Here is a 17,433-nt window from a genome sequence, read left to right on the forward strand (position 1 = left end):
AAGACAGAAGCAAAATACAACTAAATAATAAGAAGAACTGGTTACTTACCTAACCTTACATTAGCTGTGGCTCTTCAAGGCATGTTGTCCATATATATGTACTCTACTTGCACATGCGTCCCTTATGTTTGAGATCAGAATCTTTTGCCCAGCAGTGTCCTGGGGCTGAGTGTCCTCATGCCCTGTGCTGAGGGCATAAAAGGGAAACAGCCCCAACCATCACTCTGTTCCTTCACCAATACAGAATCCAGAGGTTAAAGGACTCCATGGTAGTATGGAAGGAAGGTGGATCATGGAATACATATTGACAGAATACCTCAAAGAACCACAGTTAGTGTAAGGTAAGTAACTGTTGTTTTTTCTTTGAGAGTTTGTGCATATATATTCTACTCTTGGTGACTCACAAGCAATGATGCGATATAAGGAAGGAGGATACACTGGGGGTATCTAAAATGGATAACTCATAACAGGATTTAAGGCAGGTAGACATCATTTAGAAAGTCTCTGGGTTGATATGGCCTGGACCTTCAATCTGTCTGCAAATGCAACAAAGAGTCTTGGGGAAACTCGAAATGGCTTGGTTCTATGCAGTTAGAATGATAATGCCCTAAGGACATGCAGAGTGTCTTGTCTGGCCTCTTCCTGATTAGAATGTGGTTTCGGGAAGAAAACTGGTAAATGGATCATTTGGTTCATGTGAAAAACTGTTACTACCTCAGATAAGAATTTGGGATGGGACCTAAGGGTAACCATGTCCCTATGGAACACCGAATATGGAGGGTCTGCCATAAGAACCAAATATTGGATGAGTGAACAGATTACTCAAAGCTGGTGAATGGGACCTGGTACCTCTTACCTGTCTCCTTAAAGATCAGTGTTACTGATGCTAGGGTCTGCCAGATAAGCTTTACTGACTCTAATAAGGCTTCATTAATAGGTAATGCCAGACAACCATGTAAAGAGGTATGGAGTATAAGAACATAAGAACGGCCATACTGGGTCAGACCAAAGGTCCATCTAGCCCAGTATCCTGTCTACTGACAGTGGCCAAAGCCAGGTGCCCCAGAGGGAGTGAACCTAACAGGTAATGATCAAGTGATCTCTCTCCTGCCATCCATCTCCACCCTCTGACAAACAGAGGCTAGGGACACCATTCCTTACCTATCCTGGCTAATAGCCATTAATGGACTTAACTTCCATGAATTTATCCAGATCTCTTTTAAACGCTGTTATAGTCCTAGCCTTAACAACCTCCTCAGGCAAGGAGTTCCACAAGTTGACTGTGCGCTGTGAGAAGAAAATATATGGAGATATACCTAGCTCATAGAACTGAAAGGGAGTCTGAAAGATCATCGAGTCCATTGGGGCCTTCACTAGCAGGACCAAGTACTGATTTTGCCCCAGATCCCTAAGTGGCCCCCTCAAGGATTGAACTCACAACCCTGGGTTTAGCAGGCCAATGCTCAAACCACTGAGCTATCCATCCCCCATGTTCATGTTTAAATGTCTTTGGAACTCTCCTCTACCATCATCATTGGGATTTCTAGAGAAACAGCTATACATCTGAGCAACTCTTGAAAGTTCCTGTAATCATCTGGGTGACATAGTACTGTACAGATGGAACAACTGCCTCATCCAGGGATGAGGAAGATATAGCAGCTGGTATGGTTTGTTTCTCCATTTGAGCGTCCTTCTCTTATGACAGTTCTAGTGATTCCAGTTAATGAATTGCCACCTGAGACAAGTATCTGGGGGGGCTCAGGGGAGGAGGTTGTCACCCTAGGAAGCTGTACTGATGAAGGTTGTCTCATGTGGTATGAGCCCTAAAGAGTCCAATAGGGACAGGACTATTATATAGATAAGGACCTGGGGGGCTAGGGAGGAGGGTGCTAAGACATATGCCTGTTTAGATAACCCCTATATGACTGGGTTATGTAGGAAGCTCTCGATCCTCTTTCTGATTCATAAGGGGCTCTTGTGGAATATATCGGGGATCCGTCACCATTTTTGATGAGAATCACACGAGGAGAAGGAACATTTCTTATCCAGAAGAGAGGCTACGCTATCTGGGGTATCTGAAGGCATCACAACACAGTGTTAGCTGGTGCTGCAGAGGCACTTGGTACCACAATAGCAGTCACAGTTAGTTTCATGGGGGAAATATTCAGCACAATAGAAAGCAGTGGAGACCCATAGGGCATGTCTACACTGCCCTTCAATTCGGACTAAGGGAGTGTGAATAGCAGCGTGCACCAAAGTCCTGAGCTGTAACTCTCCCACATGGACACTGAAAACAGGACAGCGTAGACATGCCCACAGATTCACACATTGTAAAGGAACCACTATGATAATCTATTCTGAACTTCTGTATAATACTGGTCATGGATTTCCCTGAATTAATTCCTCAGTCTCCTCCATCATTTGCAGATCTTCTGGTACAGCACAGATCCTTGGTACAGAGAGTGATGATGCCATAAACCTTGGTGTGGAAGTGGGCGTCACTGGGGTGGATGGTGCCAAAATGAATAGTCCCAAACTAGCCAGCATCAAGATGAGCAGTACTGTAAAAACTGATGCCAAAGGGATTGACGCCAAAGTGAGCAGTGCTGGGGGAGAAATCGGTACCATGGACTTAGTACTCAACCCAATCAATCTTGATCCTTGAGGCTGTGCCAAGGATGCTGTACTGTGTTCCCTCAGTGCTCCAGTACATGATTCGGGCCATGAAGACCCCCTCAAATGGAAGTGAGGAGGTGATTTATTTTTGCTGGGATTTCCAATGTGGATATGTCCTTATGTTTCCAGAGAAGCAATGCTCCTTTTTTCTCTGAGGATCACTCAGTCCTATCTCAATCAGTAGTCATGGCAGTCTTAGAAGATGGGGTTCAGGAGACAGCTGCTGACCCACAATGGTCTAAACTACCTGCATGAAGCAGTCTAACAAGAATAGCTTAAGGTGCTCTTCTTTTCCCTCTTGAGTCCCTTTGGAATAGGACTTACAAATAGAGCATTTACTGGGGATATGACTCTTCCTGAGGTAGAAAAGGCATTTAGTGCAGTCATCATTCCAAGGGATAGCTCTTAAATCCTGGGAATTTAGGCTCAGACATGGCTAAGTCATGGTACTGAGAAAATTCTTCTCTTGTCAAAAATAAAACAAAATAGCTCACTATGAAAAAAATACCAATGGGCAAGCAATCCTAGCACATTAAACCTACACACTCTATCATATACAAATATTTACACAAAATTTTAGGAAAAAGGTGCAAGAGTTCATGGAGTTCTATTCTGTTCTATTTTAGAACTGTGGAGTTCTATTCTGCAGCCACGGGCAGTAAAAAGTAACTGAGTGACAGAAGCTGCTGCTTCATCTTTTATGGCATTGGTGAGCTGCACAAGGACATTTAGGGCAAGTCTACCCTCCCGCACTACATCAGTAAAGCTGCACAGATGCAGCTGCACCGCTGTAGCATGTCTTCTGAAGATGTGCTGTACTGACGGGAGAGCACTGTCCAGTTGGCATAATTACTCCACCTCCACAAGAGGCAGAAATTATGTCAGCGGGAGAGTGTCTCCCACTGACATAGTGTGGTGTGGATAGTGCTTAGGTAGATGTAACTTACAATGCTTGGGGGAGGTGTCTTTTTCACACCACTGAATGACATAAGTTACATCGACTTAAGCGGTAGTGTAGACCAGCCCTTAGGGTGCAGTAATGTCAGCCCAACTGACATTACTGGCCAGCTGATTCCGATCTTGGTCACATAGAACACACATGCACTGATAGTGGAATATATCTGGACAGCATTTGAAGAACTACAGGATTCTGGTCAAATCTTGAGTTCCTATGTGACTTTTAAAGAATTTTTGCTTACAATACCTTGCTTATTAAATATAAATTATTTTGGCATGGCTAATATCAAGAGTATAAATATTACGTTAATGAGTTCTATAAAAAGAAGGCAGTAAAAGAAATATAAAAGAATACTTAGAAAATATATCACATACATCAACAATTAGGAAGTCCAGCCAGCACCAAGCATTAGTGAAGTATGTTTGATAGCCATATGCCACCCACTTGAGCAGCATTTCCAGAATGAAGATGTAAGTGAAAACCTTGTCAGCATATTCCAGCATGGTCTTGATAGTCTTGCGCTGCTCTATATATATGTCTTCAAAAGCCTAAAAACAAAAATATTCAAATGTGTTTAGTGTTCAGTAATGTTATAGTGTGTAGTTTAGGTTGCAAAGACAAAGAAAATAAAAAAACTGAAATATTCGCTCCCTAAATACAAAGTCGGGGGGCCTGAGCTTTCTCCTACTTTTCTTTCTCAGATAAACAGGGTTGTGTACTGTATTTGTCCATAGGTAAATCATATAGAATGCAGCCTATTAGGTTTTATTCTTATCTGTTGATTGATTTATCTATGGTATTTATATGTTTACTATAGTGATTACTATAGTGTCTGATTGCTTCACGATCATTAATGAATTTATCTTCACAATATCCTTCTGAGGCAAGGAAGTACTATTATCCCCATTTTCCAGATGGGGAAACTAAGACACAAAAAGACTAGGGGCTAGTTTTTTAAAGATATTTAGCACGTAGTGGGTTTTTCAAAAGCATTATGAGCACCTAACGCTCATGGGTGTTAGGCAAGCCTGGATTCTAGGATCCTGCAAGGTAGAAGGGTCCCAGAGCTCGGGCTCCAGCCTGAGTCTGGAAGTCTACACAGCAATGAAACAGCCCCACAGCCTGAGCCCCGCACGCCTGAGTCAACTTGCACGGATCAGGCACAGGTGTCTAGTTGCTATGTAGACATACCTTAAGTGACTTGGCCACAGTCACAAAGAAAGTTGTGGCAGAACAAGAAATTCAACCCAGATCTCCTAAGTCTGACTAGCACCCTACCCACTGGATCATCTTCTGAAAATAAATAACTTAGGTGGTTTGTGAGTGATTCATAGTTCTGCAAGTTTCACAAGCATAAGGTGACAGTACTATGTGAAATTATGTGAATTTTTTCCAAACATGGTGGTGGAAATTCATCTTAGCCAGTCATCCTGCCAACATGTCCTTCTCTTGCGAGTTCTTCCCAGTGACCTCCTTTCTCCATTCATTAGGAGACTGATCCAAAGCTCACTGAAGTAAATAGGAGCCTTTTTATTGACTTCAATGTGCTTTGAATCAAGTCCTAGAGGTAAAAATACCGATTTTTTATATCATGTTCAGTATAAAATTGTTTATTAAATTGTTATATTGGTATTAAATAAAACACAAGCTGGATGGTATTTATGGGCTTTAGTTCATGCCAGACAAAAGCCTTGGATTTTGTTTTATTTGAAACCAACATAACAAATAACATGCTTTAGAGAACTGTATCTAAATGACTGGCCAAAGACATTGCAAAGCATGACTGCTTAGACTCCTCAAATGAATATGGATCCAGATTTGGTTTTACAGAAGTTCGGCTTTTCTGCCCCCCTTCCTTATGAGGAGCATTCAGGATATTTTTATGGCATTTTTGCGGTGTGCTTCTTTTATTGCTACTATTTTATATTAATGACATTTTCTCTTTATTTTGTTCTCACTTATTTGGTAAGTTTTCACAAGGTGTTTGGTAGTTTGTATTTTTAGAGACATTCCTGTGGCTATTCAGTCTACATGAGTGGGAGTCTATGATTCCTTTGGAGAAAAAAGCACTCATGAGAATTCTTGTTCTTAGAAGGCAGTAATTAGAAAAGATCCACATTGACTGATATCACCACAGTATTAAGATGTATGTATGTGGGAGGAGTAAGGGGGCTGTTTAAACTGTACAGGCTAGCTTGGATTTTCCAAGAAGAGCAGGGAGTTGCACTGAATTTGTACCACCTGGAGGCAGATTTTCTGCAATGAACATCCCTGAGTTATACTGGTAGATGCTGATACAAACTGGGGGTGAAGCAAGCCCAAATAAATCATACATTAATTATGTTTCTCTTTTTCCATATATTGCACTATGTTTGCAACTCAATGGTCCCCCAAGCCACCTGTCTCAGTAATACCTCCCTGAATCCCCTAGTCCAAACACTGAATGATGACTGTGCCTATGTGGCTATGCTGTGGAAAGAGGACTCCTTTTGCCCCCTTTTCACATTCAAAGCATTAACACTAGCATTAACTAGCATTCAAAGCATTAACATTTGGCCCTTACTGTTTAAAGATAACACATTTGTTTTTTTATCTGCAGGGGAAAATATGCTAAAAACTGTGTTGATAAACAACATTTTAAAATATTTTCCCACAGAAACATTACACTTATTTCAGGTTTTCACTCACCAGAGCACCACTACTAAGGAGAATCATAAAGACAATGAAAGTCTCAAACCAGTTGTGTTCAACTATCTTGAAGCAGGTTTTCCTAAGATTCCACCATTGTTTTCCTCTCCCCTCTTCTAGGCTGACTTGACAGCACTTGAACCTTCGTACACAGCCTGTAAAACAACATACATTTTGAGAAGGCAAAATAGAGAAGTGATGCTTAAAGAGATAATGTCTGATTATTTATTTGACTAGTGGTACAGCAATTATATTTCCATGTACTTTATGGCTATAAGAAAATCTAAACTCTGAGAAATATACTTTCAAAGCCCATTTTTCAAGCAGTAAAATCAAATGCGGTTAATAAGACAATTGGTATTTAAAATCAAATGAAAGAATGGGAAAGTATTTCTACTTTGCTGAGAGCTAACTATGCTCAGTACTACACAAACAGATGAAGACATGGTCCCTCCCACAAAGAATTTAGAAGCCAAATTAAATACAATTAGTACAAATATACAGTCAAACTTCAAGCAGGTTTATATTTTTTAATGCACTTATGTTTGGACATAAGTTATTGTAATACATTATTTACATTCCAGTAGCACCTAGATGTTCTAGTGAGGATCAGGCAGAAATGTAAGACATGATCCATGCCCTGAAGAGCTCACAACGTGGTCTGGGGAGTTAATTCTGATAAGGTACTGGAGGAAGTTCAATTTAAGGAAGGACTGAAAGAAGAGAGGGATGATGAGCAGCTTACAAGAAGAAGGGGGGAGTTCCAGGTATATGAGATGGCATGGAAGAAGTTACAGTGATGAAAGTGGAAGAAAGATAAAAATGGTACTTTCATATGTTGCCTTAAGAGACCTTTACATAGTGGGAGGAGGATTAGGAGGAAATTAAAGCAAAGATGTAGGCAGGGACAGATTTGTTCAGTGCCTTGAAGATGACAAGTCTGAATTGGAAAAAAAAGCAGAGAGAAAGCCAGTAAAAGGTGTGGAAGAGGATAGTCAGAGAGGTGGAACAGAATGTATTTTGAGCACAATCTAGTAAGACTAGCTAGGATACAGAGAGGCCAAAGAAAAGTTTGCAGTAGTTGAGGTAAGAAATTAGCAGGGAATAGATAAGGATTTTAGTGGTGCTGATGAAAAGATTGATTTTAGAGATTCTGTAGAGATTCTGTAAAGAAGGAAATGACAGCTTTCCTGAATCAGGGTCATAACAACTTTCATCCTCTGGTCTCCAAATCAAGACTATGGTTTCTGCAGTTTGTAAGAAAAGATTTGAAAACAGATTATTGATGGTAAAATCCTGTACAAACCCACCACATTTCAATTCTGAATTCAGGAACCGAATTTCTATTTTTCTTTTAAAAAAATCCATGAAAAGTTCTTATTCTTAAATCAGATAATAACTGTATACTTGTGGTGTTGATTGCAAATGATCCAAATCAAAAATTCCTACTCCCTCAAATGGAGCGTAGGGAGGATGGAGGTTTATCTCCTCTTTGCCATAACTTCAAAAAAACCTCTTGACTAAAATTCATAAACAGAATTCAGAAATGCATCATTAATTCCATACATGTGCAATATGATTCAAGATTACCGAGTTAGGGCCAGATTCTGCCACCTTAAGCATGCTAAGAGATACTTTACTACATGAGAAGTTTCACTGAAATCAATGTCACCGATTCCAATAAGGTACTATTACAGTGTGCATAAGGGTAGAAGGTTGGGCCCCTAATTTGGCCAAATAATCATAAAATCAGCAAGTTGCCAGAAAAATAAAAACCTACAAACTTCCAGCAATATCTGCACAATGATTTATTCAACAAATTAATTATATTTGGCAGTTTCACCCTATTTGTATATGTCACAAAGTTGCTTTTCAATTTGGCAGTATTGCTACCTCTCTCCCGAAGAGAGGCCATTGACTGGGATAAGCAGGGAATTACAAGTTAGGAATGAAGTACAGAATAAGAGCTATGTCACTAAATCTTGCATATCAACTATTTGCCCTGGGTTAAGTAGACCCTGTTAGTCCCTCATTCTCACAAGCACTAAACTCACTCACACATTTTAAAAGTTGAATGAAGTGTTTAAAATGTGTTCACAATCCTTATAGTTCTATGTATGTTCTTAGAAAAGTATGTTTTACAGGGAAAACATTCATCAGTTGTGAAAAAAATCCTTTTACAGTGCAGTTAATCTCCTGTAACATACTGTGATAACATTTTTTTTGTTTTTTTTTCTCTTGTACATCACTTCATCTGAGAGGAATGTTACTTAATACTTCAAGCAGAAAAAAAGAAAATGGATTGCTTTGCAGGCATTTTGCATGACTAGCTACTTCTTGTCAAAGATACAATGAACAGCAACTGAAAAACCTTTGTAAGCATTATCTTTTATTATAGGAGAGCTCATAAGGTCAACGTAATCATCAAATATAAAATGCATCAGGTTATATATCTAAGATTATGTGTATCTATGAAATGTAACTATACCATCTAGAAAATTATCTTAATTAATTTATTTTACCAGTTTTGATGAAGATTAGCATAGACAGTTTTATTTAAAGGTGGGAGTGAATATATTTTGTGGGTAACCCATAGGTGTGAAAATCAAAAATAAGGGTAAAAGGTCTAGTCTAAACAGTGCCACTAATTAATTTGTAATTAGTGTAAGTAATTTAGTCTTAGATTTTCAAAAGTGACTTCTGTATTATGGGTGCCCAACTTTAGACAGCTATGGCCTTATTCTCAGTGCTGTTGAGCACATGCAACTCCCACTGAGTTTCCAGATTTTCTCCTCTTATTCATTAATCTTTCTGGCCTGGAAATTTTACAATTGACAGCTTTTAGAACTAAAATGGGCCAAATGATGACACGGATAGGTACAACTCAACTGACTGTAATGGAGTTGCATCCCCTTATGTGAGTGTTGATTTTTACCCAGTAATCACACAATGGGCTGAACCAGAATGCACTAAATGGATTCCATTAATCTTCACTCATCTGGTGATCCAAAACCTTTTAGCAACTTTGAAGGCACACAAAAAATAGGATTCCTCAGGAAGTATCAGAGTTCCCCTCCATGGTGGACCACTCTGTGGGGAACTGGTGCAAGAATGGTTGTCCTCTACTCAGTGCCAATAACAACTTAGGGTAATGTGTCCCGTCAGTGATGCAACTTTTGTAGTCCCTGAGATATGAGCTAGTCACTGATTTTCCACCTTTGGCAAGAGTTCTTTGCAGTTATGATGCATTTTCGCCTAGAAGCTTACTCTAAATTGGAGCAGAGTGCCAAGAAGTAAAGGAATCCTGGTGAAGTCAGGTTGAAGAGAGAAGCTTATCACTATGCATAAACTGATGGCACCTCTTGCCTGGGACCCAGTTTTCTCACAAGGAAAGAGTTTAATGGTGAATTTGTATTTAAGGGTCTATATCCTATTGTGGCTTCTTTTTGACCTGAGTGGCTTGTCAAATTTCAGAACCTGGGGGATGTTCCAGTTGGAAGCAGAAATAGTGTCTGGTATTCTTTCTGATGCAATCTTGTTTATTTATAAGGAACATACACAGGCTTTTTTCTCCGAATGCTGAAGGAACCAATAACAAAAGGAGTAGTTTCTTAGTTTATAGCTCGTTAGCCAAGAGATCCAAAAAGCTCTCTCTCTCTAGTCTTACAGGCTATTGCTTGGCTTTCTTGATTTTTGTCTCTTCCTCCGTCTTTTCTTGTCTGTTCTCAGGTTGTGTGTGTTCTCTCACATCTTGATCTTCCTGCCCCCTCTCCACCCCTAATCACAATACTCAGCAGAATCCTCCACCCATATGGTGCTAGCTTCTGGGCAGAGTCTCTTAGGCCTTGTTTTAGGTGCATCCCCTTAACTGTCTCTTACAATTATCTTAAATGAAGACTGTGTTTCACACATCAGTTTGAACAAAGTTTTGACTCTGCCCCTAACAGGGTTGCACCCAGTTCATAACACTATTTATTTCATGGCCCATAAAGTGTCCAATGGAGTTGGGCATGAAAGGCCAATGAGTGGAATGGGGGACCGCATTGGACTGTTTTTTCTGCCAGGTAGCAAGTGAAGAGAATTTCTTCTCCTTTTGACAATTTGTTTAAATAAAGGCTTGGCCAGCATTTAAACCAAGATGGAGTTTTGTGGAGTTTTTATTTACCAGTGTCTGAGAAGCAGTTACTGATACACTAAGGTTATGTCTACACTACAGACCTTACAGCAGCACAGCTGTACCGCTGCAGATGTGCCACTGTAAGGTCTCCTGTGTAGGTGGGAGAGTTCTCCCGCCAGTATAATTAAACCACCCCCAACAAGTGGTGGTAGCTATGTCAGCAGAAGAGTGTATCCCGCTGACACAGTGCTGTCCACACCAGCACTTTCGTCAGTGAAACTTTTGTCGGTTGGGGTGGTTTTTTTCACAACCCTGACCGACAAAAGTTTTACTGACAAAAGTGCTAGTGTAGACAAAACCTTATTCAGCTTTGTAATTGTCTCTGAGAGCTAGCTATGAAAAGTGCTTAATGAGTGCTAAGTGTTATTATTACCTAATTAGGACAGTTTCCAATTTTTAAATACTACACTAGTTGGAGCTAATTCAGAACCCTCAGAAAAATAAACAGATTTCTTCTGTTTTGGGGAATAATGGCAATTTGCTTATATGATATAATTGTCCCCAATTCTTTATTATCTGAAAATCATTATAAAGCCACATCAGCAGTATTATCTTCAGTGTATATTATGTACTGAACATACCATTGCTAAAATTCATGATTATTTAGTGTTAAAGTTTGACAATATAGCAATATTTCAAGCCATAAATATTATTAGACAGTGTAAGTAAATATTTCATTTTACTTGATATTTTTAACAGTACAGATTATATTTTGCTTCATTCACCTTCTGTAAAACAGGCCTCTGGCTCAGTAGCTTCTTCGGGTTCAGCTTCATGTTGCTCTTCTTCAGGATGTCCAATATCAACCGTGCTACCTTCAGATGAGCTGGACAAATTTAGCTTCTGTTAAATAAAAAAACCCCACAAAGATTTAATCAACGTATTTAAGGTAAATATTAATGCTCACATACATAGCAAAAATTAATAGTATGTGTCTACTCTTTTACATTTTTGAATGTTTTAGTGCTCAATTTAGGTAAGTAATTGATACATTTGTGCTCATTTTAGCTGCCACTTCAGTACTCTATGTGTCCTTTTAATATAAAGTTAACCCAGGCATTTTATTAATTATTACTATTGTTTCTGGAAAGCATTATAGAAACATAGGCCTATATTCCTGGGCCTGAGTGAACTATGGTTTTAAATTGAGTTTGGTTGTTAGCATGAGTGATGGGCCCAAAGCACATGATCAAAAAGAAGGAGATCATGAGAAAGAAGGATTGTTTGTATTAAATTTGTAGTGTCCCTTGAAACACCAGCATTATTTTCTTTAAGGTTTGGGTTGAAGTAATACTAATAAAGAAAACATGGTTTAATGGGGTCCAGGCAGAATAAATAATTGGTTAGATAGGTTTGTTTAATTTATGATAAAGAAATGCTTAGTCCAGTAGTTAGTTAGGACTGCTTGTTTTAACTGGGGCAGAGAACTGGGTTTAGCCCTCATCCAGCTTTAGCTAAGGTCTGATAACCTGCCATGACATCACTTGTTTATTATAGTGTATAAAGGGCAAGTTTTTTGGAGTTTCTTTGTCAGAGCTGTTCCTTACCCTTCCGGAGTCACACCATAATATGACGGTATCTCCTGAGCCTGATTTTGTTGTGAGTATTTGGCCAATAATTATAACTGTATTAAGTCTAGAATATAAAGTATAAGTGTGTATATGCTTGTATTTTGGATGTAATCAATATCAAGTGGCCTTTAACTAATAAAGGAATATTAGTGGGTAGCTGAGATGTGGTAAACCTTAGTAAACTTTTTAGGGAAATTATTTCCAATAGGCATCATCAAGACTTAGTTAAGGAAATTAATGGTACACATACACACACAAACACACTCCGGTGTGTACGCTGCTGTACTGCTAACCAGTGCAGACATATAAGAAGTATTTGAATAACAGCACTATGCAAAAGGTTTGTAACCAACTGGTTTTATGTTTCATTGAACAATGAACCCAAAGCTTGCTTATGTTTGTAAACTTGAGGACCAAGCACAGGTTGAAAGTTAAGAAGTTCTGAGGAATTTTACCACTGACATCTTGTATGACTTTGGGGAAGTCACTTCAGCTGAAATTTTAATATTTGGGTGCCCATTTGGGGACACTGTAAAGGACCGGATTTTCACAAAGTGGTAAGCAGCTACTCTTTGAAAATCAAGCTTTTCAGGATTCGCTCGGAAATCATAAGGGCTTGAAGCAATTTTGAAAAAAAGACAAAAAGCTGAGATTCTGGAGCAATATCCACAGCTGCAGCATTGTGGAATACATTGAATTCTGGGTATAACAGATGCTTAGTGTAGAAAATTAAGATGGAAAAGAGAAAACAGTTCATGTGAAATATGTAGTATGCCTCATTCTGTCATAAAGTAGTTGCAATTAACAAGAGTAAATTCTCAGACAAGAGAAGCAACTTTTAATGAAAACATGAAATGAACTGAAAGTCATGATACAAATTCTGACATCTACAAGCATAGACCAGACTTGGATGAAGAATATAATATTATGATAGCATTTTAGTTGACAAACAATCCTGTCATGTTTCACCTGCTAGGGGAACTCAGTAGTCTAACCCAATCTTCTGAGATATGAAAAACACTAAGTTTTGTTTGATGATAACTGTGAAAGTTTACTTATTATGGAGGAGGAACTAACATGCAATAAAACTGCATGCTGTGTCTGATATGTTAATGCTATAAATGAAATAGCAACATTTTGAAACTGAAAAAAGTAATGATGAAGACTTACACACATGCCTAACCTTCTAATCTGACATGGTGTGAGTAGTCCTATTGATTTCAATGGAAAGACTCACAGGGCATGAAGTTAAATACGTGTATAAATCTTTAAAGTATCATGGCCTTCGCTTTTATATATTAAATGCTCATTTCAAGAGATGAGATGTGACATCTGTTGCTATACTTCCAACTACTGGTGAAGAAAAATGTTTGAGGACAGCATTATTGATCTATTTCTGTATTCGGTTGACATTTGATAGAGGTATTTGCAATGCTCTTAATTTTTTAAACTTTTTTCTAAATTTTATTTTGCATTCATAAAAGAAGAAAATACCTAATTAAAGAGACTGAAACTTCTTTATTGTTCTTCACTATATGGGACTACCTGCTTAGTAAAATACAATTCAATATGAGCAATGGTTGAAGCTCACCTCTAGCTTGGTCAATGAAAAAAGACTAATCAATTTTACTTTTTTATGTAGTTAGTTTCTAGTTACCGTCACTTCCTAGCATTATAAATAGTCTTGGAAGGATTAGACTTGAATTGGTAAATGTCAGTAAACATTGATTTCACTGTACACACACAAACCGATGGAAAAATATTTCCATTGATAAATAACCAAAAATTACAAATAGGCAAAGAAAGAAAAATCATAGAATCATAGAAATTTAGGGCTGGAAGGCACCTTGATAAGTCATCAAGTCCAGCCCCCTTCACTGTGGCAGGAGCAAGTAAACCTAGATCATCACTGACAGGTGTTTGTCCAACTTGTTTTTAAAAGCTTCCAATGAAGGCGATTTCCACAACCTACCTTGAAAGCCTATTCCAGAGCTTAACTATCCTTATCGTTAGAAAGTTTTTCTTAATATCTAATGTAAACCTCCCTGGCTGCAGATTAATCCCACTGCTTCTTGTCCTACCTTCAGTGAACCTGGAGAAAAATTGATCTGCGACCCCTTTATAACAGCCCTTAACATGTTGAAAAACTTATCAGATCCTCCTTCAGTCTTCTTTTCTCAAGACTAAACATTCCCAGTTTTTTCAGCCTTTCCTCATACGTCAGTTTTTCTAAACCTTTTATTATTTTTGTTGCTCTCCTCTGGACTCTTCCAATTTGTCCACATCCTTTCTAAATTATGGTGCCCAGAATTGGACACAGTACTCCAAGCTGGGACCTCACCACTGCTGAGTAAAGCAGGACAATTACCTGCTGTGTCTTACATATAACACTTTTGTTACTACATCCCAGAATCATTCTAGCCTTTTTTGCAGCTGCATCACACTGATGACTCATATGCAGTTTTTGGTCCACTAGAACCCCCAAATCCTTTTCAGCAGTACCATCACCTAGACAATTATACCCCATTTTGTAGTTGTGCATTTAACTTTTCCTTCCTAAGTGAAGTACTTTTCACTTGTCTTTATTGAATTTCATCTTATTAAATTCAGACCAATTCTCCAATTTGTCAAGGTCCTTTTGAATTTTAAACCTGCCTTCCAAAGTGCTTGCAACCCATCCCAGCTTGGTGATATCTGCAAATTTTATAAGCATATCTCTCCTCCATTATCTAAGTCATTAATGAAAATATTGAATATTACCAAACCAGGACTGAGCCCTGCGGGACATCACTAGATACGCTCTCCCAATTTGACAGCAAACCATTGATAACTACTCTTTCACTACAGTCTTTCAATCAGTTGTGCACCCACCTTGTAGTAAATTCATCTCGACTACATTTCCCTAGTTTGCTTATGAGAACGTCATGTGTAACTGTGTCAAAAGCCTTATTAAAACCAAGGTTTATCATATCTACTGCTTCCTCCCTATCCATTAGGTCAGTAATCCTATCAAAAAAGAAAATCAAGTTGGTTTGGCATGGATTTGTTCATGACAAATCCATGCTGACTATTCCTTATAACCCTATTGTCCTACAGATGCTTACAAATTGATCGTTTAATAATTTGCTCCGGTATCTTGAAGTTAGACTGACTGGTCTATAATTCCCTGGGTCGTTGTCGTCCTTCTTTTTACAAAATGCTGCTTGAGTCAAAACTCAGTGATTTAAACTGCTGAATTAGGCTTGTTACAAATGGACTAGTGAATGAATAGTAAAACCAGGTCTGATTTGTTGATTTGAGGATATTTACTTTATATATTTTAACAAGTGATGATAATTTGTGTTTTAATGGTTTATAAATCTTTAACTCTTTGAATCTCAAATCTGCTGTTATTAAATAATTGTTATTGTTTGACCTCCCCATAATTTCCTGCAACTATGAAAATTAAAATTAATAAAAATTGGAAAAATGCTTAAAAATAAACAATGATATTATTGACTGAAATTATTTTAAAAAATAGAATTCTGTCAAGTTAAAGTATAAAGAGTGCAAAGGACAGCTTGCTTTAGCCAAAGATGGGGGGAAAAGATAAATGAACAGTCCTTAACTTAATTCTAGTGAGTAGCAGTATAGGCCTTCTTTATAGGAAAAGTAATACATTTCCAGGTTTCTCCTTGCTTTCTTCCCCCACCTTGGAAGCCAATGTGTCATGTCTACTCATTGTCAAGCCAAAGAGTTCCCTTCCTGTCATGTACCAATCTTCCTCTTCTGTCTCTGTTCACCCACCCGAATAATTAACCTTTTTCCCTGATGTCCACCCAAAGATCCCACTAATTTTCCATTCCGGAGATTCCCTGTCTCACAGTTTCCCATTGTCTCTCTCCCAAATCTTACCTTTTTATCCCTCCAAAGTTCCTCTTCAATCCCCAGTATCTCCACCTTCCCCCAGGCTCCTCCTCACCTAGTTCCCACTCTCCTCAGTTGTACTCCCCTAGCTTTACCTCTTCATAGCCAGCCCCATCTCCCCTCCCCTACCTATCCTTCCCGTTGGCTGTCACTCCCCATGCTAAGTGGCACCAGTCCCCCACATAGATGTCGTCCCTCCACACAGTCATTTATCTTGTGCCTATCTCCACCAAAAATGGTCTTCCCCCTTGTGTGCGACTCCCTCTCATAGCTGTCTGCTTCCCACAAAGGGGAAGGAAAAAATGGTGTTGCTCCTTCCTGGCCCCACGCCCCTCCTGCTGTGCAAACCCTCAGAGTTGGTATGGGGAAGGGAAAGGATCCAGAGCTGTCTGCTCAGCAGTAGAACATGTGCCGCTGGCTGGAAGGAGGCTGACACTGCCTCTGCCTCTGTCTATTGAACCGATTGGCTAAAGCACACTTTAAATTCTTCTGCCTAAAACAAAGAAACCGAGATTTGCAAAACCAAGAAGGAACTTGACATTAATCTCCTGCATAGTTCTAGGGGGTATCCAATATTTGAGACACTCTAAAAGCCAGAAACCATTGGTAAGGCATAGACCACCACTTTTAGCTACAGGAGTATGGAGATAAAGGTAACTTTAATTGCAGGGTGGCACAGAAAGAAAAACTTGATATCCAGAAAACTCTGGATCCACCCCAGAGCTCACATTCTTGAGAGGGGAAAGAAAGTGGATGCAAAAGTATCATTCAGTCATGCTGGCAAGCAGGGCTGGCTCTACTGTTTTTGCCGCCTGAAGCAGCGTGCCGAATTGCCGCCGTGGACGGTGGGGGCAGTCCGTGCACCGGAAGACAGAAGCCGCCGAATTGCCCCCACGGGCAGCTGAACATAGAAGCTGCCGCCGAATTGCCACCGCCGCAGAAACTTGTGTGCCACCCTAACGGCACATGGACTGCCCCCGCCGTCCGCGGCGGCAATTCGGTGCCCTGTTTGGGGCGACAAAAACACACGGACTGCCGCCGCTTGCAGATTGCCGCCCCAAGCACCTGCTTGGAAGGCTGGTGCCTGGAGCTGGCCCTGCTGACAAGGAGGGAAGCCCCTTTATACATGACGACGCAAAGTTCTGTGCCCTGTTGCCTCCCTATGTCAGTTCTCACGAAGTGAAAATTTAGCACCACAATTCAATATTATTCCTGCATCATACACATCCCTCAGCAGCACTTCCTGGGAGGTAGCTTCCCTTCATCTTGTATAAGAGGAAAGTTAATGCAATTGTGATGTGTCAGCAAACATGAACTGCTCTGAGAGACTTGCCAAAAAAGGAACCATAGGATCCTGGAATGTGAGGCCATGCATTCAAGGAAATGCTGCTGAAATACCAGGAAATGCCCTGAGCTGTTTAGACATTAAGGCACTGAATTCCTGTAGGCACCTCTTT

At 39.5% G+C, this 17,433-nt stretch overlaps 1 protein-coding gene across 3 annotated transcripts in view; it reads right to left on the minus strand.

The window, feature by feature from the left end:
* The window catches only part of LOC101943653 (sodium channel protein type 1 subunit alpha), a 174,234-nt gene that overhangs the window by 45,513 nt on the left and 111,288 nt on the right, over positions 1-17,433 (minus strand). For all 3 annotated transcript variants that reach the window (XM_065561790.1, XM_065561789.1, XM_008178427.4), the window contains 3 exons: positions 11,225-11,342; positions 6,323-6,477; positions 4,009-4,182 (listed from right to left, as the gene is read on the minus strand). In XM_065561790.1, coding sequence (XP_065417862.1) covers positions 4,009-4,182; positions 6,323-6,477; positions 11,225-11,342 — 447 coding nt within the window. The remainder of the gene's footprint in view (positions 1-4,008; positions 4,183-6,322; positions 6,478-11,224; positions 11,343-17,433) is intronic.

Source organism: Chrysemys picta, chromosome 11, assembly GCF_011386835.1.
Source record: "Chrysemys picta bellii isolate R12L10 chromosome 11, ASM1138683v2, whole genome shotgun sequence".
Classification (NCBI taxonomy): Eukaryota; Metazoa; Chordata; order Testudines; family Emydidae; genus Chrysemys; species Chrysemys picta.